This window comes from Apteryx rowi, unplaced genomic scaffold (genome assembly GCF_003343035.1).
Source record: "Apteryx rowi isolate R43461 unplaced genomic scaffold, aptRow1 scaffold_2, whole genome shotgun sequence".
In the NCBI taxonomy this organism is placed as follows: domain Eukaryota; kingdom Metazoa; phylum Chordata; class Aves; order Apterygiformes; family Apterygidae; genus Apteryx; species Apteryx rowi.
The window spans coordinates 5,509,542-5,534,241 of NW_020448307.1; the positions used below are offsets into that span (position 1 = coordinate 5,509,542).

The 24,700-nt window shown below is 44.6% G+C and overlaps 1 protein-coding gene across 12 annotated transcripts in view; it reads right to left on the reverse strand.

The window, feature by feature from the left end:
• Positions 1–17,740, reverse strand: part of KLHL3 (kelch like family member 3) — a 61,581-nt gene extending 43,841 nt beyond the window's left edge. For 2 of the 12 annotated variants that reach the window (XM_026063162.1, XM_026063160.1), the window contains exons 1-3: positions 16,573–17,740; positions 9,589–9,722; positions 8,334–8,400 (exon numbers count right to left, since the gene is read on the reverse strand). In XM_026063162.1, coding sequence (XP_025918947.1) covers positions 8,334–8,400; positions 9,589–9,722; positions 16,573–17,357 — 986 coding nt within the window. In that variant the 5' untranslated portion in view covers positions 17,358–17,740. Of the gene's footprint in view, positions 1–2,686; positions 2,708–7,211; positions 7,345–8,333; positions 8,401–9,588; positions 9,723–11,559; positions 16,352–16,572 lie in introns of those variants that run through there. The other 10 variants (XM_026063164.1, XM_026063165.1, XM_026063161.1 and 7 more) reach the window with 9 other exon arrangements.
• Between the last annotated feature and the right edge of the window lie 6,960 nt (positions 17,741–24,700).

Below are 24,700 nucleotides of genomic sequence, written 5' to 3' on the forward strand. Positions count from 1 at the left end.
TATTTACAATTTAGTTAGAGGGGTTTTTTCAGTGCCTATACCAACGCTGAGGCATTAGTTTAGTAAAATATGTAATTGGCACACTACAGACACCAGAAAACATTCATATCAAAGGGGATCTCAGAAGAAACACAGCCGTCGGGAATTACTGAGAGGAGAAAAAAAAAAAGAGTTCTCTGACAATAATGGAACCAACACAAAGTAACTCAAATATGACAAGAACATCACTTGCTTTCTAAAGCAAATATTGTATTTCTCAGACAAATACCACGAAGAGATTGGCACCACTTAAAGACATTTCGAATTACAAGTTTTTATAATTCCTTAACCAAACATTAACATTCCATTTTTTTTCCTTTTTAAACTCAAACACCTCTTGCAAATTGAGAACCAGAGCACACGCATCCAATCCTACAGCATTATGCGAACTCTCCCTAAAATCAAAGTCCCTATCAGCAGGGATAAAAGCAAATGATGATTCTGAAATAATTTCTTGCCAAATGTGAGTAACTCCAGCTTTTCTTCCCAAGAGTCAAATCCCCCATCGTTATTCCCCGTGACCCGTTCGCTGCCTCCCGTCTCTGCTCTAAAACTAGAAATGTAAGAAAGTTTGGGCAATCCCTTGCAGCTTCACTGCATTCCTCACTTCCAGAGAGAGAGGACACGCAATCCTTCATGCCCTAAAATCAGTCTTTAAAAAAAAAAATTAAAAAAAAAAATAAAAAAAGAGAGACAAAACTGTCTAGTTACTTTCCAGGTGACTATTTCACCACCGTAACCGCAGCAATAGGCCCCAATTCAAAGCGGCACCTTTGCTGGCCACCATAAGAAGAGGCAATAAGTATAATAATAAATGTCTATGATGATAACAGACTGAGATTACAAAACAGCTTCTCTCCACTCCCTCAGACACTAGATTCACTTTTTATTTATATATATATATATATACACACACACATATATATATGAATATATGTGCATGTGTATAATCTCTCCAAAAAAATGGAAACACGTTCCACAGACATGCGTCTAACACGACAAGGTAAGATGTAGGAAGCACTCGCGATGAATATCCACAGCTGGCCGCTGACACGCTTTGGGGAACGTAAGCCCTGCAGTGCATTTAGAAAGAGATCCGACAGGCCGCGCGTTTTGTTTTGCACATTAAACACACAAACAACAATCGGGACTGTTGAGTCATTTAAGGGTGGAAAGCTGCTCTTCAGAGCTTGGAAAAATAACTCCTACAGGCTGCGTGAGTGTTTTCCCTCAGCAGAGGGAAAATTCCCAGAATTGGGGTTTGACCCTCGTTTAATTTCTCCAATATATCATATTTAAGCAAAACTTCTGCCAAGCCCTGAGGATTAGTATTATCTGCAGGTCAAGCCCTCCCTCCAGGCCCCCACCCCCAGCAAGGTCACCAGCACAACGTGAAAAGGAAGCACTCAGCATATCCTGTTAAAACAAACACAGAAAAACCAAAAAAACAACAATAACAAAAAAAGGACAGCTTAACGTTTAGTTTCCAGCAGCACAAGCGTGTTTCTGGTGCATGAAAGGCGCCCAGGCAGTCGGGGAGAGAAGGAACGCAGAGAGGACAGTAAACACTGAACATCTCTCTGGCATCCATGAAGTCCCCGAGCAGCAGTAATCTCTTTTCACGCGTCCGATGGCCATTAAAGTTGACTCTTCACGAGAGTGCTACTGCACACGGGTTTTGGAGGAAAACAGCCGCCTCGGAGGAAACGAAGAGCACGCGGCCCGGCCCGCAGCACGGAAGAGCCAGACGCCGGGGCTCCCTCCGCCTGTCCTCGCACACCCGGAGACAGGTGAACAGGCTCCTACAGGCTTCACGCACCTCACGGATTTTCATTCATCGTCCACTCGAGGAAGCACCAGCTACCAGCGGGCAGCGCCTAAGAATTTAATTCCGAAGTCAACCGCTGGAGGATGAAGACCTAAGCAAGGCGAACGCAGCAGCAGCGTCCGGGCAGGCACATCTGGTGCCCGAGCGCGACCCGGCGCGGCTGCAGCCCGTCGCCCTACCTCCTCTCCCCACACCTTTGGTGCTCCAGACATACCAGTGCTTAAAAAAAATAAAATAAATAAAATAAAAAAAAAGATGTGAACAGCCCCAATGACCTCATTCATCTATAAAACACGTCCTCCTGAGAAACACTTTATTCCTGAGGTCTGAGCCCACGAGGGGAAGCAGCCCGTCACCATGACATTGCAACATCGAGTCGTTACACAGAAGACAACAGATATTTCTGCAAACGGGAAGGGATTTCGGGCGGGGGGTGGGGGGGGAAGGGGGGGACACACAGCTCCTGCGCGCCCGGCACATGCCCGCTGGCCGGGGGCAAGTTCACCCTGCCAATTCCCAACTCACCGCCCTCAACTTAACCACCGCTGTTTGCATGCTAATGGGTGCCGCCGGGCAGGGGATCTGGTTCGTGCAAGTCCCGTATCTCACGCTGCTAAGCTGCTACGGGAACAAAAAAAAAAAAAGGAAAAAGAAAAAAAAGGAAAAAAAGGGGGGGGAGGAAAAACAAAAGAAAAAAAGGGGAAAAAAAAAAAAAAAGAGGGAAAAAGGGGGGGGGGGAAACAAAGCTTTCGGGGTTACGCCGGGGGGCAGCTCCCGGGCAGGGGCGGGCGCGCACAAAGGCGCCGCGCCGGCACCTACCTCTCCTCCTCCATTGTGCGGAGCGGAGCGGCGCGGAGCAGCGCGGGGCGGCGGCGCGGCTCGCTCAGCGCCCCGGGCCCGGCATGGCTGCGCCCGGGGCCGCTTCCTCGGGGCAGGCTGCGGAGCGGCGAGAGCTCCGTGCCCGGCGCGCCCCGCCGCAGCGATTGCTGCTGCTGCTGCAGCCCGCTCCCTCCTCCTCCTCCTCCTCCTCCGCCCCGCAGCCGCCTCCCGCCCCTGCGCGGTCGCCGGGCAACCGCGGCAGCGCCGCCTCCGCGCCCGCGGCCCCGCGCCCAGCCGAGCCCAGCCCAGCCGAGCGGAGCCGAACCGCGGCTGAAACAGCCCCGGCGGCGACGGGGACGGGGAAGATCGGTCAGGGGATGCCCCGGCTCTGCAGGCCGAGCGCCGCCACGTCCAGCCGCCGCGGCCCGCCTGGCCGCCCACCTCGGTCCTCGCGTTGCCGTCGCTTCGGCCGCTCGGCGGTTGGCATCTAGGGGAGAAGGCGGATGGACGGGCCCAAAACTTCTTCCAGCCTCGGGACGTATAGACCGTATAGACCGCTACCGCCAGAAAAGTTTCAGTGGACCGAAAATCCCCGCCGCGGACGGGAAGGTCGCGGCGGCACGCGGGGCCGCGGCCCTGGCGATGGTCCCACCGGCGCGCGAGGGACGGGGTCCAGCCCCCCGGCGTCTCCCTGCTCGCGCTTCACAGGGCGGCGTCCGGACCCCAAAATCTCGCTGGTAGGAGCCTCGACATCGAGTAAAACAGCAGCCTGGGAGGGACGTGGGCAGCAGTTCTCAGCTTCTGCCCCCGTTCAGTTAAGGACGTTTGCTTGCCCAGATATTCCCTCCGTCTCTCATTTTTGTCTCTTATTTTCCTTGAAGGCAGCCCTGGGCACCAGCCTCTACCCAACATCCGCCTGTTTTCCGCACAGGCACACATCAGAAATAACCTGCAGCCCAGCTGGCCATAGCTCTTATAAAAATCAAGTATTGACATGCTAAAGGAACGACTCTGCAAAGTACGCAAAGTAGGAACTGCCTAGCACAGCAGATGGGTGAAATCAGGAAAATGCTCACGGTCCTCTGTATAGCATTCCTATGGGAGAGCTTTGGAAACACAGACTGCTCCTCCCTACCCATTTTAGCAGGAGACGTAGCAATCAAATAACAAAAGCGCTCCCCAAAATCGCTCTTTCCTTTATCCTCCCCCTTTCCTTTAAGGGCAGCCCCACCTCGTCGTCTTTGGAGTGGTGGAATCCAGTTTTGCCTGTGCTGCTGATAATCCAGATTGCCATTTATTCACAAGGATTTAGTCCTTGCATAAAGTTCACAACCTACCAGGCCAAATACATGTTGCTGTAGAGCAGGGAGTATAAATCCTTCCGAATTCCAGGTGCTCTTCAGCCTGGAGCACTGGACTCAGTAATACTTGCCATTTTTAAAGACTAGTCTTTCACATAAATGTATTTTTTTTTTCCTCATTTTATTAAAGTTTTCCTCAATCATATTCTGTAACAATGAGGCCATAGAGGTTAATTATATAAAAGACAAGAAACATTTGCTTTTTTCATTACTTTTCCATTCCCAAAATGTTCTTGTCAGTGGAAAGAGGAAAACAGAAGCGTCCGAGAGTTTTCTTTTGCAACATAACATTCCATCTCTTTCCTGAATAAAATTACCCCACTCTTACATTTCTCCTCAAACTATATCCTTGTTCTTAGCAACTTCAGTTTCTTACATCTTTTAAAATGTATCAGCATTAATGATTTAATAAATTCTATTGCACCTTCCTCATGAGGATATTAACTGGTCATCAGCCCCATTCTTCAGATAAGAACATTTAAAACACCTGGAAGTTTAAGGACTTTGATAAAGTTGCATGGGGAATAACAGAGAAGACAACGGATAAAGCAACAAAGCCAAACCTCACGCAGCATTCGGGAGAAGGCAGACGGGAACGATTCCTGCATTTTCCCTTTGAGAATCCTGCTAAATCAATCAGTTTAGCACATCCAGACCCTCACGTACTTCCCAAGTGTCCATTCAGTCATGCACTCTTGATGCACAACGTGCAAAACTGTGAGACACAAGACTTCAAGCCAGAGCAAAAGTAACTACACTAAAAATAGTAGCAATCTGTTTAGAAAATGAGGGCTGAAACTTGCTTCCATCGAATAAGTCCCTCAATAATCATAACAAGTGCAGGCGCAAGAGCACGTCCTGAATTTGCTGCCAAGTACCTGTGTATTTTTATTACCACATAGTTTTTAAATAACAAAACATTCACGTTTCACCATAAAAATCTATACTTCAGTCAACCTAGCCCTGGGAACCAGGCACATCGATTGAACTAAACCAGAATACCTTATTACGTGCTTCGCCCACCAGGCGTACGTACCATTGTATTCTATAAATGTCTATAGTAACCATGGGAAGTTAAATCCTAGCGAGAGACAAGAGCAAACCAGTGAATAGTCACTCTTGAGATGAGCCAAAGGCATGTTCCAGAAATAAGAAATTATAGGAGCCTTGCAAAATAATCATGACTGGCTAACAACCCCACTACAAAAATCTCTTGCTTTTTTTTAAGAGCAAAGATTGATACCTTGAAAAGGAAGCTTGTTAAAAGGAATTATTAGCACTTGATGAAGGGAATTTTTCCAGGCTATTTCAAAAACTCCTAATACTAGGAATTTAGGACTACTCAGACATCCAGTCTCCTCTCAGACATGTAACAGATACTCAGTTTAGAAAGGTGCACAGAATATCCACTCCAATCAGCCCACCAAAAGCTTTCCAGATTCCTGTAAAAATCTTCAGATCTACAGTAGCAGACCAAACCCCACAACTCTAACAAGCCATAGGGTAGATTAGGAAAGATCAAAGCATTGCTAGTGTCCCTACAACAGCAGGGAATTTCTTCAATAAAAATGCCAGGAAGGGAGAGAATACAAACAGTCCCTGCCAATCCGATCCAAAATTCCCTCCCGGCCCAAGTCTGGCAATGGGTTTAACCCTGAATTTGTCAGTAGAGCACATGGACTGCTTTTGAGCATTTAATTCTGTGAATACCATCAATACATCCCTAACACCCTATCAATCTCCAGAGCTCCAGCAGAAGCCAGAAGGAATCCCTTCCCCAAAACCCAACAGAAACCAAACTATGCATCAAGAAGAAAAAACTTTCCTGGTCCTGCAAGAGCTACAAATCACAGGATTCATATGGCTTAAATACAGTGCAAACAGTGATTCAGTAACCCTTCACTGCCCATAGTTATACCAATATACCATTTTCCAGGGATCTACATCATAAACATAACTTCCTATCTTTACCAGCTCTCCTTCTTAGTTGTACAATCCCCTCCACAAAATTATTAACCCTTCTGAAACAAACTGTGGGTTCTGCATTGAGGAGCTCTGAAAGGCGTGCATAAAACACTACGTTTGAACCCGACATGTAAGCTGCCAGGTCTGCATCTTCTCAGCTTAGGTTATTTTTCGTTTTGTTTAAAAAAAATTTTTTTTTTAATCTTTGTCCAAGAGAGCAACCTGATCTAACTTTGACGTCGGCCCTGCTTTGAGTGGGGGGTTGGACCCTATAACCTCCACAGGTTTCTTCCGACCAAAATTATTCTGTGACTCTAATTCAGTGCAGTAAGCATTCATTTAGATAGCTCTGAATTTAGACCATAAGTTTTCTGGGAAAGGGACCACTAAGAAAAATAATATAAGAAAAATCATGAAAGGTATCACCTGAGATTGATGTCTCAATATTTCAGGGGCTAACTGAAGTCACTTGGAGCTGATGCTCTGAATGCAGTGCTGACTCCTAACGCAACTGCGAGGGCCAGGCACTTTGGAAGAGAAGTCCTAAGGGTATCTGCTTTCAAATATCAAAAAGCAAAGCTATTGTTTTTAACTGGATTACTCTTTCTTCATTTTATGAGATTCCTAGCATACCACTGTCCATCGATAATACACACTGGAAGAATTTAGAGCATGTCATACCTCCTTGCTTTCTTTCACATGACCAACAAAACTAAAACAGCAGCTAAAATTTAGGATTATGGTAATTCAGAGGGATCCAATTTTCCACAGCACTCAAAACAAGGGCCTGGGAGACCCTCTAGGTAGGAACCGTCACAGATCTGCAATCAGCCGTGTGTTGACAGCTGAAGTTAAAGGTGAAACTCCCACCGAACTAATGGTTTCTGAAGCACTGGGTTTTGCCAGGACAGAGGGCTGGAGTGTCCACACCAGCACCGATCCCCTCCCGGCCGCCTGCAAGGAGACCCTGGGAGCCAGGCGAGGGGTCCTGCTCCCCAAGCAGAGGTGCCGCAGAAATCGCGATTTCCAGCCTCTGAGACTGTTGCCCTCTGGTGGTAGATGTGCAATTTTTACACTCCTCTTTTCCACAGGCCAGCCAAACTAGGCATGAGGAAATATGTTTTCCCTTAAACTTTAAAATGGACCATCATCCCTATAAAAACGGTGTTTTTCCTCCAGCAGTTCCATCGTAACCTTACCAACTTTAGAAGGAGCACAAATGGCCATCTCAGCCCCCAGGCTGGGATTTCTGGGGCATAAGTCATTATACTGCTCACCCTCCACAGCAGTAACAGATAAGCTGGAAATGCTCTTCCTGCTCCTCCTCTTACTTTTTCCTGTAACATAAGCAATTGATGTCACCGGCAGCCAGCTATGTCAGCAGCACAAACTTCCTGCCCCGTAGTCATGTTACATATGCATCAGAAACTTGCTGGAAGATTTTCAGACATATCTTATAGTTCAGAAATGAGCGCTCAGAAAGAAAAATTAACATTCAGGAAGAAAGCTGTAAAAACAAGTTTTGTGAACACTTGAACAAAGGTTAACCAAAAAAAAAAAAAAAAAAAAAAAGAAAAGGCCGGTATTCAGATGGGCTAAAGTCTACCAAGTCATTCTGCCTCATGTTTCCTAGTTTCTGACTCCAAGCTTCTCCCATTTCTGCACCTACTGAAGTGTCCAGTTCTCTCATTCAGGCAAAACACATGAACTTGGGCAAAAGTTTAGGCTATGGCCCAAAATGTTTTTTCCAAATTTTACTTAAATGTTAAAATGTCATTTTAATGTATTTTTTTAATGTATCCCCTAATGTTTCCACCATTACAATCTGTAATAGGGGGAAACTACCCATACGCTTCATAAAGATGCTATATGGCTTAATTAGCATTTGTATCCTCTGAGACTAGGATAAACAAACCTATATGAATTCAAGATCTATGTCCTGTTACCTCTTGTATACTCATTGCCTCACTCTCTAAATTTTTTTTAAACATTTCATTTTTTTGTTCTTTGCAAAAGCTAATAAACCCAGTCCATCACTCTGATACCATAACACAATATGCTGCAACATTAACATGAATGAGTAAACTGCATAGATGCCACACACGCAAGCTTAGGTAAGAGTGTTTCCCATAGGCATCTGATTTGAACAAAAAAAAATACTGCCTCATGCAGCACGTATACTGACAGATAATGAAATGCCCTTGGTTATCCCGCTCAGTATTTTCTGGACAATTACTTTTTTCTGCTCAATTTATGTAGAGGGAACTGCATGTCAGGGGTTTGGGTCGCTCTCTTGCGGTCTTGAGTTTCTGTTCACTTACCAAGCCTTGGCGGTATGCTTTTCAGGGCTCAGCTTTCTCATCCTCTCTCTCCACCCAGAGGTGCACTCTGTGAGAGAGAAAGAAAACACACGTTAAGGAACACACTAGATAATACGGGGCACCAGCTCTTGGCAATACTTTTGGCCTACAGCAGCACTAGCAATAAAACGAGCCCAGCACTGCCTTCCCAACTGTCCTTCCAGAGGAACATTTCTCAATTCCCTCTCACCTGGCTTCCAAGTCCATGGAAAACAAGAGCTTCCCACTGCCACCAGCTACACACAAGCCCAGCATAACACACGTGGTGACTATTCATCGCCAAGCTCATTCATCAAAGAGGCTTTAAAAGCAATGGGATACCTCAGAACAGAAACCCAGATTCTAGGTGGTGCTGGGCAAGTAAAAGAAAACCCCAGTAGCAACTTCCATAAGATAGAATTACAGAAAAAGAGTTTGTGAAGTCCTGAACTTGCAAACAGGACAGGACAGGACTCAAAGGAGCTCCCTTCAATAACAGGGACTTTATTCCAGCAGTGGTGGAAGGAATACAATTCAACAAGCACAAATGAAAATACACAGCCAAGGACTAGACACAAAAAAACCACGCAGAGATGACTGCAAAACTCGGATCAGAAACCTTACAAGCCTCTGCAACCATACCCAGCCAGGGAGCAGCCAGAGAGGACAAAGGTCTCTTCAAACGCTACAGACCACATTCAGACAAGGATTTAACATTGCAGTGCTTAACTTGGAGATGCCTACATGAAATCTGCCACCCTGAGCCAACACACCCAAAGACGGTGAGAAGCTTCACGAGAGATTTACAGCATCCACCGTGCTGAGCAGCGCCAATAAGGAACATGAAGGAGCACCACGTATTGTATGTATTTTCAGTCCCTTTAACGGGCGACGGCATTGCCTAATAACCCAGATTTAGGCACAATCAAGACTCACAGCCTGAAACCTGAGGAGATCCATTTTAAAGGGAGGGTACCTGAAGAATGAAACGGGAGTAAGTTATTTCCAAACACAGCCGATAGCGCTGTGCTTTTATACAATAGCTAGGTAAGCACGGACTCCCGCCAGGGCCATGCCCTGCCCACAGCCTTGTAAATCGTTCGGCAGCGCGGGTGTTCGGGAGAAGGCAGCCTTCCACCGACGCGCTGTTAGCGTGCAGTAAAGAAAACAAGATGAAAGAAAGAAGAGAGAAAGAGAGCAACGAAAAAGAGCATGAATCTCTAGTCCCAAAGCCTACTTGTGCATTTTGTCCATACTGGAAGTCCATACTGGAACAAGGACGGGTCTCCTGATCTTTCTTCTTCCAAGCCAGTGCCTGCAGTCATTAGACTCATGCTTCCTCTCTCCAGGATTTCGTGGAAAGCAGAACTTCTTACAAAAGAGAAAAAGACATATGTGAAACTGCAGAAAGCAACAAAAGTTACAGAAATGACAGAAGTGACTGAAACGTTACTCATCTTTTGAACTGACTGGATTACAGACCAACCGCATGTTTTTAAAATGTGAGGCTTAGCTATGCCCTTCAATACGAAACAGTATTTCCAGTGAGTCCCGGACTTCTATGAGACATAAAACTAATTAGCAATGGCTTGGTATAAAGTAACATTTGAACAACTGAGATAGTTTCAGATTCAAGTGACTCTGCTTCTAAAGAGTTTCTGCAGTGTTCTTCAGTGATTTGTACTTTGATGGTAGTGAGCAAATGTGCTCTTACCACATTTGCAGCTAGAAATGTAATCCCTTTCTAAATTGGTATTGATTCCTTACTGCATTACGCATGAAAAAAAAATTATTTTAACGAATGTAGTATGTATCAAAATTTTACCTAATTCTACATATTATAGCTTGAAATTTTTTGAGAAAAAGCAGTTGTTAGCAAATTTATGCATTTTCCATTTGTGAAAGCATCCAGGAATGAAATTACATGCATCAGACTAAAAAGGTTAATATCCAGATGTCTCAGACAGATGGCATTATTAGTCTAACTGGGCTTGACATCAAGTTTTCAAAGTTAAGGAGCTTTGGTTACTTGGATAACTGACAATCTGAGAATATCCAGGGCTCTAAGCTTAATATTTTCTGTAATAGCAATAGCAATACTACAGATTTATGGTATGGACCTTTAGTAAAAGAATTTACACCAAGATCAGCCGCAGAGAGTATTTATCAGCAAAATGTTGCAGCTTTTTGTTTAGGACTCCTACTGGCACAGATTGAAACATCAACAGAAACTAGTACTTGGATTTTATTTTCTATGCTAAAATTTTTTGCTACAGCCTAGGGACCTGAAATGTCCCATCTTCTTAACTGAGAGAAGTCCAGTCTATTCAGTAGACAGGAGAACTTCAGGAAATAAAAGAATCTGAAGAATGCCTCTCTTCTGTACCAATCCTCTTTACAGCCCTTGCTCCTTCAATATTCCTGCTACACTTTCCCACGTCTCTATTCTCCCATGAGACGGGTTAGATGTTTTTAGGGGGGTAGAGGTATGATCAAGACACTTCTAGAACCATACAGAGATGTCAGTTCAAAAGCGACTATACATTTCCTCCCCCTGCATATAATATAGAAATTGAACAGAGTTCTGAGTGCAGAGAAGGCAGAAAAATTAAGATTAGGATTTGTCAAAGGAACATCAAGGAGGAAAGCATCCAACTCCATCAGCTCCTCTGAAAGTCCTAGCATACAACAAGCAATAGAAAATTCTTAGGTGAAGATGTATTGCAGAAAGCCTGTCATTTTGCTTTATAAAAAATAATATTGACTAGTTTCAGATGTGTAGTACTTACATTGCAGCAGGAATAAATATTCATTCCAAGTAAGCAGAAGTAGAGGGGGTGCATGCATACACATGTGCGTACCAAAAATAACAAAAGGAATAATACTTCAACAGGAAACCCATCAACAAAAGCAAATAGTGCTTTTTCAGGCTGGCTCAAAGCTCCTTATAATGCTCTTGTATTGTGAAATCCATTTTAAAACTAAGCACAGATGTAATTGTTTTATTCATTTAAGAAATACAAAAATAAGCAAAAAACACATCTTTAAGAGATGGATACACTGGATCATGGAATTAATTATGCAAAAAAGATTAAATAAGCCATTGTTTTGTAAACTGCAGCTATGGTTAAGGTGAAAGACTGAAATTTTTAGGTTACTTTTTAAATCATCAACTAATATTAATCCAAGGTATTTTGTATATACATACTTTAATAAACACACTGGAAAGGCCTTCTTCCTATTTGATAGCTTAGACAGCAGAGGTCTGTAACAAAATTTATACAACATAAATGTGGTACAAACCGCTGATTATGTGATAAATTTTAACCATCAGAACAACTACAGGACAAGCAATCCCTTTTAAACTCAAGTAAGCTACCTCTTATTAGAAAACCAGGCATCTCACAGACTGTAGTAGCAAAACCCTGTTTCCACAAAAATGTACCGCATTTTCATCTATTGTGTACACATCAGAAGTGTGTCCTCAAGTTTTATTTTGGGGGATTAATTAACAATTTAAATCAAACTTTTGCATTTTTAGAAAGCACATTCTGAGATACATAGAAAAAAAGAAGCTGCTCTATTTTCAGACTTAAACAGGAGGTGAGGGTCCTCAGCACCGCTCAGCATTAAACCCTTCAGCAGCAATAGGAATGCCATTATATTGTGACAATAGTATCAGCTGACAGGGTAGGATAATAAACCAGTGTTCTGATCTACACTCTCCATTTAGATCTTTGAACTCTAAAAATGAAAGCAAAATTTGCTTTACCAAAGGAATCTAAGCTGGTGGGGGAAAAGAATACAGTAAAGCAGTTAGCAACTGTAAATTACACTTCTGTCTTAAATATTTCAGCTTCACTCATTTTCAAGGCCACTGCAGGCAAAAAGTATCTGACAGTTCAAGGACATCTCCCAATATTGCCCCCGCTGTGCACACTGTTGGCCTCCTAACAGGTCCCAGGGAATGCAGGAGCTAGCCCTGCAGCGGCACTGCTTGCAACGATTTCAGAACACAACGCGAACCTGAGAGGTTGCTCAATTCCCTATGGTAAACATCATCCACTTCAGGATATTACACTAGTCTGAAGGGCAAGACGCAGCTTTTTATTTTTGAAATCTATCACAGTTGTAATACAGTGTCAGTGATCCGCAGTTTTTACTGCCATCGAAGCAGTTTCAACTGTCGCTTCTGTTCTGAACTACCTTTCCATCACTTAATATTAAAATAAACAAATGAGATGTCCTTCCGTTGATTTGTGCAGTTATCGATTCATTAAGTGTAGAGGTGTTTAGCATGTTTCTTTTTAATACAGTAGTCACTGGTACTATAAAAGCGTATGTTAGACTAATTTTATTAGTCAAATAAAATTTACAAGTCACATGAAGCAGGACTAAGAACAGATGAGTGTCTGGGGTAGATATGAGTACTCCTGCTTATTCTATTATTAAAGAAAATACTGCGCATCACTTAACACACGAAGCTAGACTATGGTAGTATAGTCTCTATAGAGCTTTGTCTTGGGGAATTTGTTTTTGTTCATGCAGAAGATCATGACAAAAAAATCCACTTTAAGAGAACTACTGCACTTTTACTTTCTTTATTGAACCTGAAAAATACACTAATTTTTCTCACTTCCTATTTCTCACAGGTGAAACTAACACAGTACTTCACTCATTACTGAACAGGAGGCCATTAAACTTTTTAAATGATTTCAGACATCTATGCTCCAGTAATAACTACAAAATAAAGAACAGCAAACTAAAGCTACTTTACTTCTCTCTCCATAAGACCATCCCAGAGGGACTTTGCAGTCTAAAACTTATTTACATGTCAGCTATAGACTTCACTTAATCTTAACTCTTCCACACACACCCTGGGGGTCAGAAAACTACAAAATGTCATTAAACATGTAAACAAGGCTTTAGCAACAAATCTTTTCCATTCGCTAGGAACTGTCCCACAAACAGGCATATATCCAAAAAGATTATTTAAATCATTGCCATTTTAATACTATCCAATATGGACTTGCATCTTTTTATATTCCATGGTACAGCCTATCACTACTGGCCCTCACTGAACAAACATTTACGCAAGCCTCTGAAAAGGCACCTGCATTGTCACAAAAAAGTTCTTTTTCCCTAGAGAGAGGAGCTCAGAGTAGAGCCAATCCCAATTACCCGAGACACTTGCCACAGAGCACTTCAGAGGAAACCTTAGAAAATTACACAGATGACAAACTTTAAAGACATAAATTAGATAGCATACCCCTCTCAAATATAGGTGCAATTTCTGGGATCCACTCTTTATTCTGTAAGACAGTAGTCCTACAAGAGGACTGTTATGTACAGGTAATCAAATAGTATGCTTCAGTATAACAGTTCTCAAAACCAAGCAATAACTTGGCAAAACAGTTAAGAGTTCACACATGAAGTCTGATTTGTGTGCAAATCTTTTCCTCAAACTCAAATGACAAGCCACATCACAGAAGTGATTTTAACTGCATCTTTCAAAACCAGGTTGTCCCTTGATAAGGTTAAGACGACCCATCCATGCAAGGGCCTAAATCATATGCCTAAACTAATACAAGGCCTGGAACTTAGTAGTTGTTTGAATAAAATGGAAAGCTGTGCTTTCACTTGAAATCCAAGGATGGACTGTCCAACATGTCTTTAAATTGTAAGGATAACAAAAAACTTCAAGCTCAGTGATCTGAAATAAAGCCAACTACCTGAAGCTCTCCACTGATGAGAGCTGGTAGTTCACCAAGCGCAACATTTCACAAATACTTCTTTGAAGTGACTTGCACTTTCAACAAGTTATCAGTGACACTGGTTCACAACAGAGGCTAACAAGTTTTTAGATTAAAAAAATACAATAGAAGATCAAACAGCAAGTTACTTGGAACCTATTTGCAAAAGCTAGGCCAGAGAGAACCAGTTTCACTATTTAAGAGCCACGAGTTATCACAACCAAGAGGAAACTTGGCTCTTACAGCTTAAATCTTGAAGGTATCAAAAAGCTGTCCCTGTTTATTTAAGCTTAAGCAGGTAGTGAATTTAGTTGACACTAGTTTTATTTCTAATAGCAACACAGAGACTCATTTCAACTAAAATCAGTGTCAAGTTAAGACTTACATAAAAGACTGAGAACACATTGAAGTTTCATGTGAAATTCTACAGCCCAGAGGCACAAGCCTTAGACATTCACTTTCCACTGGAATCAGTGGGAGTTATATGCCTAGGATCTTGCATATCTGGACCACAGATCAGCTTTCCAGATGAAGTCCCATAAAGCATCAGCATTAAAAACTAAGTGCTTAGAAACCTGAAGTCAAAATAACTTTTTACGTTTTAATCCATGCCCCATATCATACATACTCTCACTCAAGCATGTAAGGAATTCAATTCTTTATTTGATATCCATAAACCCATAAACGTTGCTATTCTATATTTCTATGCAGGAAGGCAGTTTTCCCCTAAAACATTATGATTTTTAATAAACAACAAACTTTAATTCTATTGCGTGAAAGGGCTACAAATATACATTTGTTAATCAAGCAGACTACACAGATATTTTTGCTTTACAACTGGCACCTATGTTACTGGTACACTTAGCTGGCTCATTTATCATAGCACTTTGCCCAAACAGTTTAGATTATCACTTTTTGAAATATGGGCAATTGTAATTATTAAAAAAAAAGCAAAAGATCCAAAAAAACGTGCTGAGGCAAGTATTGCAAATCCATTTCTTTTTTCAGTCAATACTCATGGAGCCCATCTTTATTCACATGCAGATTTCATTTCATTCTGCACCAGTCATCTAATGGCATAAAAAAGCTTTCAAAAATCTAGAACAATTGTTAGCAAACCAATTTTACTTTGCTGTAATAAAGCCTACAGCAATGGTTCTGCCATCCTGCCAGTAGATGGTGCTGCAAGAGATTCTCGGGGAACTTTAATGAAGGACAATAGTTCAGAGTGAAGTCTGTTAACCCGGTACTATGAAAACAAGTATGCATTTAATAGAAGGGATAAATGTTGACCCTTTCCTGTAAGGAATCATATACAGACAAACCAATAAGAGGACTTGAAACTAAGCAATCGGAAATTCTGAACATTTTATATGAATGAAGCACATGCTTAACACAAACTATTTCTTCAAAACTACACAGTACATACGTTGATGGAAAAGTCCTATAGAAAAAATTGACCAACCATGTCAGCACGTCAAACTGCCTAGTACAAGATGGTGGATGCACACAAACTGCATAAGTGAGAACGAGATTTAAAAAACAGACCACATCCACGGATTAGTACTTCAAAAATTTCTCTGTCAAGTGTTTGAAAACCAATAAATCCACTAGGGGGGTAGCAAAAAAGTCAATTAGGACCTTTACTGGCAATAAAATATTTACTCTAAATACATAGAGATTTTAAAGCAGAGGAACACTTGTTTCAAACCCAGAAAAGCCTTAAACCGTACGGAATGGATCCTAGGAAAAAAAATTAGACATGTAAAGGTCAATGAACACAATGATTTATTTAAAAAATAAAAAACGTAAAAACGATTTTTTCCTCCTTTACAGAAATGTTAATTTCAGTCATGGGATCCGAGTAGATTTTGTAGAAAAAAATGTAGTAGCCAGGTATCGAGTCCTTACAACAAAGAAAATTCCCCCATAACCCTCCCCAGTTTTTACTCCAGATCAGCAAGACACTTCCCCCCCCCCATACCCCAAAAAACAAATTAAAACAAGACATTTTTCGTTGCTAGTATAAAAACGACCAAGGTCCAAGTAATAATAAAAAAATAGAGTCCATCAATGACTGTAACACAAAGTATGTGTATGTGGGGCCCAGTCCATCTTCAGAGAGAAAGAAGTGGCACAGGCAGCAGAGGCGACCCCCAGGGGGCATTTAGGAGCTGCTCCCACAGCAGGGAGGCATTTAAAAGGAGCTGCCCTTCGGCGAATGAGGGGAGAAACCATTTAGAAGCTGCCCCGTATCAAAGGGAGGGCTCTCCATGCCACCCCCAGTGGGTATGGGCGCTCCAACTTAGAAAGAGCCGCCCCCATACCCTCCCCCACCGTAGCCTCCTCTGTACGGTCCACTGTTACTGCGGCCCCCCCAGTTGCCGCCCCCTCCTCCACCTCCTCCGCCGCTCTTCATGGGGCCGTAGGAGGACTGGTGCTGGCTGTAGCTGCCGAACCCGCCGTACCCGTTGCCGTAGTCGCCGCCTCCACCTCCGCCACCTCCTCCGTAGGAGCCGCTGCCGTAGGAGCCGTAACCGCCGCCGCCGCCGCCTCCTCCGCCGTAGCCGCCGTAGCTATTGTAACCGCCGCCTCCTTTGGAAAGGCCGTTGTGATCCCGGTTGCCGGATCCGCCGCCGCCCCGTCCCCTTCCTCCGCCTCTGCCTCCCCGGGAAGGCCTCGAAGAGCCGCCGCCGCCGCCTCCCCCGCCCGACTGGATGTCCTCCTTGGGCACGGCCTTCTTGACCTCCACGCGATGGCCCTGGATCGGGTGGAACTTGACCACGGCAGCCTTGTCGGCAGCGTCGTGGTTCTGGAAATAGACGAAGCCGAAGCCGCGCTTCTTCCCGCTCTGTTTGTCGGCGATGATCTCGGCCTTCTCCACGGGGCCGAACTGGCTGAAATGCTGCACCAGGTCCCCTTCGCCCACGTCCCCCTTGAGGCCGCCCACAAAGAGCTTCTTCACCTTAGCGTGGGCCCCGGGTTTGGCCGAGTCCTCGCGGGACACGGCCCGCTTCAGCTCCACCGCGTTGCCGTCCACAGCGTGGGGGGAGGCGGCCATGGCGGCGTCGGCCTCCTCCACCGCCGAGTAGGTGACGAAGCCGAAGCAGCGGGAGCGCTTGGTCTGCGGGTTGAGCACGACCACGCAGTCGGTGAGGGTACCGTAGGCCGCGAAGTGCTCCCGCAGCCCGGCCTCCGTGGTCTGCACGTTCAGGCCGCCGATGAACAGCTTGCATAGCTGCGAGTTCTCCATGCTGCCGCCGGTGCCGGGGCTGCGCCTAGGCCTGGCGCCGAGACTCCTCCTCCTGTTGGGGGGCAGCTCTGAAGGTTTTTTTTCCCCTTCGCCGTCGGCTTCTTCTTCCCCCTCTCTCGCTGCGAGCAGCGCGACTTCACGGCAGCCAGCAGCCGCCAGCGATTTCGCCCTCGGCCTGGCCCAAAGCCTTCGCTTCGCCTCACCTTACCAGCGGAAGAGATGGGGCGTCCCGGCTGCCGCTGCTCCCACAGAAAAGGGGGGCGGGGGGTGGGGGGAAAACACAGACACGCACAAAATGGCGGCTGCTACTCCTCAAGAGCTCGGCCGGCGACTGGTGCCCACACAAAGGGGACGCTGGGAGCCCCGCCCGCCGCGCCGCCGCAGCGCACGCCCCCAGCGCTCTCGCACCCAATGAGAGCGGGCCGCCGTTGCCGTCCGCGACTCACCTATGGGGGCGGGGCTCCGGCCGTGATTGACGAGCGCGGAGCCTAATCGGAGGGCGCGACCTCCGCCGCGCGTCGGCAAAAGCCGAGAAAAGGGCAGGCGTCCGCCAGTAACTGACGTCCTGGCTAGCCAATAGAATTCCCCCGTAACGGCCGGCGACGCACACCACCCGCTGCTCGCGCCGAGAGAAGGGGGAGGGGCCGGGCCCGGCTGCGCCAATGCGTCAACCCAGCGGACGCGAGCCAATGGGCCGCCTCTTTCCCAGCCGCGCGCTTTCTCCCCGGCGGCCCCGCCCCCGCGGGCGGGGGGAGCGAGCCGCGGGGGTCTCCTGGCAGCTCGCGCGGGCTCATTTGAAACGCTGACCGTTAGGCGGCCGTTCCGCTAGCCCCTCGCCTCCTGCCCCGCCCCCGCCGCGCAGCGGGCCGGGAGGCGGCCCCGGGCCCTCGCGGGGAGGGGCGCCCGGCCCGCCCCCGCAGCTCCCGGCATGTACCGAGTCCCCGCCTCACCGCGGAGGGGGATTTCCCCGCACCGCGGCCTGGGCGCTGGGCGCCGACACCCCCTTCAAGCACCCCCCGCACGCCCTTATGCATCGCCCCCCTCCGCGCAGGGCCTCGCTGTTGTTCCGAGCCCGAGGGGCGCGGGAAGGAGGATTTGACGCGCCGGCCAGCTCCTCCCGCTCCCCGGGGCCTCCCGGCCCCTTGTCGCTGCCGTGTCCCGCTCCTCGGCCGCTGTGAACCGGGCCCGGCGGTTCCCCCCTGCGCGCGGGGCCGCTGGGGCCGGGCGGGAGCAGGGGGCGCCGCGGCCGCCGCGCTGAGGCCGGGAAGCGCCTGACTGGAAACCGGCGCGGACTGCACTGCCCTTACCTCCTGCGTGCACTCTTCTCTTCACCTTTGCCAGCCCAAGCGTTTCACCTTCATTTCCCGTGGCTGGCCGCTTTTCCTGGCTTTAAGGCAACACGGAAATCATATTTTTATGAGTGGGGGTGACTCCCCTCCTCAGATTCTTTTTTTCCCGTTCCCTTTTAATCTGTTCCCATCTACTCCCTCTCCGCAGCTAGCTGGCTCTTCTTCCCTCTTTTGTGTTCATTCTCACTTCCCTTTCCAAAGTGCTACCAGTCCCTGTTGCCTCCTGCAGCTTCGCTCTCACTTTTCCTACTAGTGTTTCCTCCCGCATTTTCCAGTCCTCTTTCCAACCCTATCACTGCATCATCTTCTCACCCTTAAATCTCTCCTTAGCTCCAATGGGAGGTATTTTCTAAGATAAATAATTAGAACTCCAGGGTGTGCAAAACCTATGAAACCACTAACATACATTCACTTTTGATGCTTTACTTTAACAGTCCATTAAACATTGCTAGCCTCAGATTTGTGGCATGATTTTCAACATACTGAATTTTTCATTAGAAACAAGATTTTTAAACCTACCGGAGTTTACATTGCAAATTATCTGGGAGCCGAGAATCACTTTGGGGGTGATGTTTTCTCTTCTTGAAGGTGAAAAGGGCAGCTCATGTTTTATCAGGAACATTAGTGGCTGCACCACGAGGTTTCTGAAACAGACCTTAACCTAGTCCTCTTCTCTTCTTGTTTACAGTATGCCCTAGTAATTAATTCAGTTACATAGCCTTCACATGTGGTATTCCTTTATAAGCTCAAGCAACCTCTTCTAATTTGTTCTTTCCACTTCATTCCCCTGTTCCTTTTCTGCCCAAGTGCAGGTCCAGGAGTGACACCGATGCGATTTGGTGTTCTGTGTGTCTGGCCGCTGATGCTGCCACTTGAACATAAGCCTCCCCCATCCATGCTCCCTCTCCTGGTGCATCCCCCTCTGCCTTCCCTAAGCAGCCTTCGCAGGTACCTGCCAAGTGTGTTTTGAAAGCCTTCAGCGAAGGCAATTTCACAGCCTCCTCAGGTAGCTTCTTCCTTTGTTCATTATCCCTACAATAAGATACAAGTCTGAGTGTGGACAGTAAGACAATCTACTTCTGATAAATAGACCACACATAATCTAACACACACAAGTGTGTGCAACCCTGAAAACCTCATGAGGTATTAAAGCATCCATACTTAGAGCACTCACCTCACCTTTCCCTCTGTTAAGTATATACCTATATACTGTGGGGCCTGCTCAGATCACATTACTTCCTCTTCAGTTTGGGAGTCTCTCCCTGTTTGCCCTGTTCCTTGCTTTCTGTTTCTTTGCTTTTTCAGGCACTGGATCCTGAATTGCAGGCCTGTCTTGTCTCACCTCTGATGATAATTCCATAGACTTTTTCAAGATTTTTTTTTAGGACACTGTTCCCCATGAAATGGTCATTTTACCTCTATCAATAATACCCATTTTACATCCCAGTTATTAGCTTTCAAAGGCCTGTCTGTGCTACTCCATACCTCCAAGAACATTGGCACCAAACCTCTCAGTCACATCACTATTATCAACCTCTCTTCTCCAGCTTGATCACAAGTCTCACTACCAGGGGCAACAACAGAGACAAACAGCAGTGCTGTGCCTGGTGCCTTGGTCAGAGAGACTAGTATAAGTCTTCTCTCCAATTCTGATCCTGGGAGCCTTTATAAAGGTGCAGCAAGAGCAAACACTGAATATTACACTTTTGTATTGGGTATCATATCAGGATGTAGTTCCCCAGCACTCTGAACTGATCCACGTTGGGGTTAAAACTGTCCTGCCCTCCAGCCACATGATCCTGATTTTTCCTCTGTGCCAGCACTGACACTTGGTGCAAACACGCAGTGATCCACTTAAGAGAACTGAGAGAGCCAAAAATAATCCTACAATGAAAAAGTGCTTAGTTTTTAGCTGCCTCAGCTTTCTGAAAGAGTTCACTGCACGATCTCATGAGTGCCAATGCTGGCACAAGGGAGGAAGCAGAACTGCAGCATCCCTGACTTAGATCATCTTAAGATGCTGTGAAAATGCACCCTTGGAGACTCAAAGATAAAAGCATAATGTTGACCTCAGTAGGAAATGAGTTAACTACAGCCCCAGCAAAGTCCAAAAAGGCTGAAAATTTCAGCACAAAGTAAACTGTGGTTCTTCCTTATTCCTCTTCATATGGCGTCAACTCCAGAGATTAATTCTACAACTCTGTTAGTAAAATTCTGTCCTCATTTCTGTCAGTGGGCCAAGTTTTCATCCTTTAAATTCAAAGGAGTTGTTTTCCGTTACAGCGAAGTCTGTGAAGAACAACTTATGACAGAAATATTAATTGTTCATGCTTGATGACCATTGACAGGGAAAGATGACATTTGTTTATATCTCAGTGCATGAACAGATGCAATCATTTTATCTAGTTTTCAGAAAAGAGAATGTGCTCATAATGTCTCTGAAATATCTGTGGTTTAAAAAATAAACAAATCATGTTACTCTATTAAAAAAAAAGTTTCTTTTTCTCCCCAGGAGCTGTGTGAAAGTTCCACACAATTACAAGAAACACAAAAATATATTTTACCTGCCACCCACTGTAAAAACCATGCAGCTCTTCCCAAGATACATTAATATCTGTTCATGTAGAAAACAACCCATGAGAGTTTGAATAGACCTTCAATAATTTACAGCAAAAGAGGAAGAAAAATTAAGAGGAGTTAATTATAGCCTCAACGGATCACAAAGAAAACAGAATGCTTGTTTTCAGGGAGACACAGCCATAAACAAGACAGACAAGTAGGCCAAGAAAGAGATCAAAGAAAGAAGTCACTACTAGCAGGAGGAAAAGATAAGGGTCTTTAAGAAAGAGGTGAGAAAATCAGTAGGCAAAAGCAGTAGCTGACACAGCTCAGATATGGTGCAAATGCTTCCTCTTCATTTGCACATTTCCCTTCTCTTGACCGATTGATTAATGATCAGAAAACAAAAAAGGAAAATACCTTTAAAATATATATATACGTCTCTTTCAGATAGTAACATCTCCTCTGATATTACAGAAAGACAACTTCACTTGACCTGGTGTTCTCCTGTCTGCTGTCCCTTCCCAATTGCCTTGTCAGAGACTTCATATAGTTCATGTATTTGCTCTAAATCGTGTTCTCAGAATTCAACCCCTGCATTTTAAGGGCCACAGGCACTGTAAATGTACAGCACCCTCACACTTACCACCAAGCTGCTGTGATGCAAGGGGATTCCTAGACAGCTAAACATCAGTTGCTCCTGCATGTCACACATGGTGTGGATGATCTTCATACCTCCCAGGTCATCTGAACCAGAATGGAGACTCCAGCCAGACATCTTGGTTCCCGTAGGACTCATGTATTAGATGAGGTATCCCATCATGTGCTAAGTGTGCCAGGTCACATGCTATAAGCATTCCTATGAACTCTGCTTCTGAAATGTGCTTTTTTCTTCTAGCTGTGTTGAGCTGTGGCAAACATGAGATACGCAGGTATCTCAGTAGAGCAGTGAGAGCTGAGAACCAAAGAATGAGTCTCTCACTGTGCATGTGACAAGCCTGCTAAAACAGACAACACTCCAACACCTACAACAGTTTCCCTACCATTTTATTTTTTGAATGATTTTTTAACTATATATGAGTAAATGCATAATATTGTCCTATGGAGTCAAAAGTTCTTAGGCAGACTTCATTAAAAAGAAATACACACATTTTTTCCCCCCTCTCCACAGGGCAGTCACAGCATTAAATTGTTGCAATGCTGGTAGCAACCTACATACTAAAAATTCATTTTATAAGGAGCTTAAGTTTCTAACGTAGGCAAACGCTCCACCTTTAGCACCACCTAAAGAAAACGTGCATCTCAAATCAGAGACATTGGCCAACCATTGCACAAATAATGCAACATGTTAAATATCTTCATGTGATATTTTAGTTAGTGTTAGAATCTTAGAAGGAAGAAAAAAAACCATTATTTTCAGGCATTAAAAAAATCTCCTTATTCTACTAGAAAACATACTACCTAGAGACCACAGGAGGGCATCACAGCTTAAGAGATCATAAACTAGTAGAAGTTGAACAGTCCTTTTCCAGCACTAGACTTCCTATATTACCATATATTCTCAGTAAAAGCTGGTACAAACCAAATCATTAAGGAGATTGTTAGACCAATTTTGGTAATTTGCAAAAGAGATATACTTCTGTCATGCTGTGTAATGGGCTCAAACCTCTAAGATAGGAAAGGAATGTTAAAGTTTTGGAAAAGAGCATCAGAAGCAATAGAAGGACATTAAGAATTCAAAAATAGCCCTTACAAGTTAAAAAGCTTTCAATTATTTAAAACCTCATACAAACACAAAGTCATATCCTTCTAATCTGTTTCAACCCCTTTAATCTAGTTTTTATCAGTGTAGTTGGCTTCCCTAGTCTACAGGTGTAATCTCAGGCGCATTCTTTTTTTAAAAACAATTTAAGAGCATCATCTGGGTTTTTCGAGTTTAAGTAAACCTGTTTTGTTGGTATAGTGCAAGGTTCTACATTTAGGTCTATTTTCACCTTTCCGTGGACAGAATGCTTATGGAAACCTACAGGATTCCTCTGTGCAGACTGCTTGCAGAATGAGTTCTGCATTGACATTATGCTCCTTGAAGACTGTAATAAGGTCATTTTACTGCATCCTGGCTATATATGGATTTCATCTTGGAATTTTCTAGATGTGCACAGGTGGAAGTGGTCTGCAGTGGGACTCATCATCTCATTGGCTGCTTAGACCTTCCAAGCTGTTATTTCCAAATTGCCTGTGGCCCTTTGGGAACTAAGAAGAGAGAGTCAAGCCTGGTGAAAGGGGAGGGGATTTGGCCATAATTTCCCAGAGCACTCAGAGATCCACACACATTCAGGCAGGGATTGTTAATCTAATCATGTCAGAGAGAGATCATTAGACTTCTAGAAACCTCACTCCTACCCAAATCAACACCCCAGGCAAAGAGTAATTTTGCAGTCCATAACAAGAAATTTCTGATATATATACAGCAGCACAGACTTCCCAATTTCAACCCTTGCTTTAGCTATCTATGAGTGTGAAGAACTTCTTAAAAGACATGTGACAACTGTCCTGGAGAGAGCTCTTGCTTTTTTTGGCAAAATATTTATCACCAAATCTGTGACCTTAACTTTGAGACCATCATGAATTAGCACTGATTGGGACGGGGTTTTCATTGACAAAAACTCATTAAAATGCACTAAGAAGAGACTAGACAGACTTTTGCCTACTTAGAGTTTGAACATGACACCCTTCAGGATGAAAATTTCTACCCTGTGAAAATTCAGATGTGTAATAAAAAACTGCCAAATAAAGTATTCTAGTATTCTACAAATAAGAAGGTGACAACAGAGTAACGTACAGGAACTATTTCTTCAGAAAGTAGTATCAACAGCTCATCTCACTGAACAAAATCTTCCCAAGCCCTTTCTAAAGGGAGTGTGCTGAAAGAGAGAAACGCACCCTTGTAGCACAAGGTGAAGTGGAAAGTCATCAGAGAATTTAATTTGCATCCTCCTCTCCTTTGGACTTGCATTCCCACTTGTCCTTCAGTCCTGCCCTCCCTCTCCTCTCTGAAGCTCTATTTTTCTTCTCTTCCATATTTTCCACTGTTTTGTAATGACTTCCTTTCTTCTCTAAAAGTTTATAAAAACACTGGTCATAATTTGGGGTAATGGGATGAAACTAAGACAGAAAAATACAGTCTGAAAAGTCAGAAAAAGTTCCCAGGTATCAAAGAATCTAGCAATGCTGAGACAGATATGAAAGGGTAGATCTTTTGCTATATCTTAGTCCAAGACAGAACAGGATCAAAAGATTTGCCTAATGAAGACCTGGAGCCAGCAGCAATTTCAGCAGTACTCCGATTCCGCCACCCTCAATCTTTCTTTATGTGTTTTCCAGTTAAATTAAAATCTACTTGCTTTTTTTCTCCTAGCTATTCCTAGGCCCCTC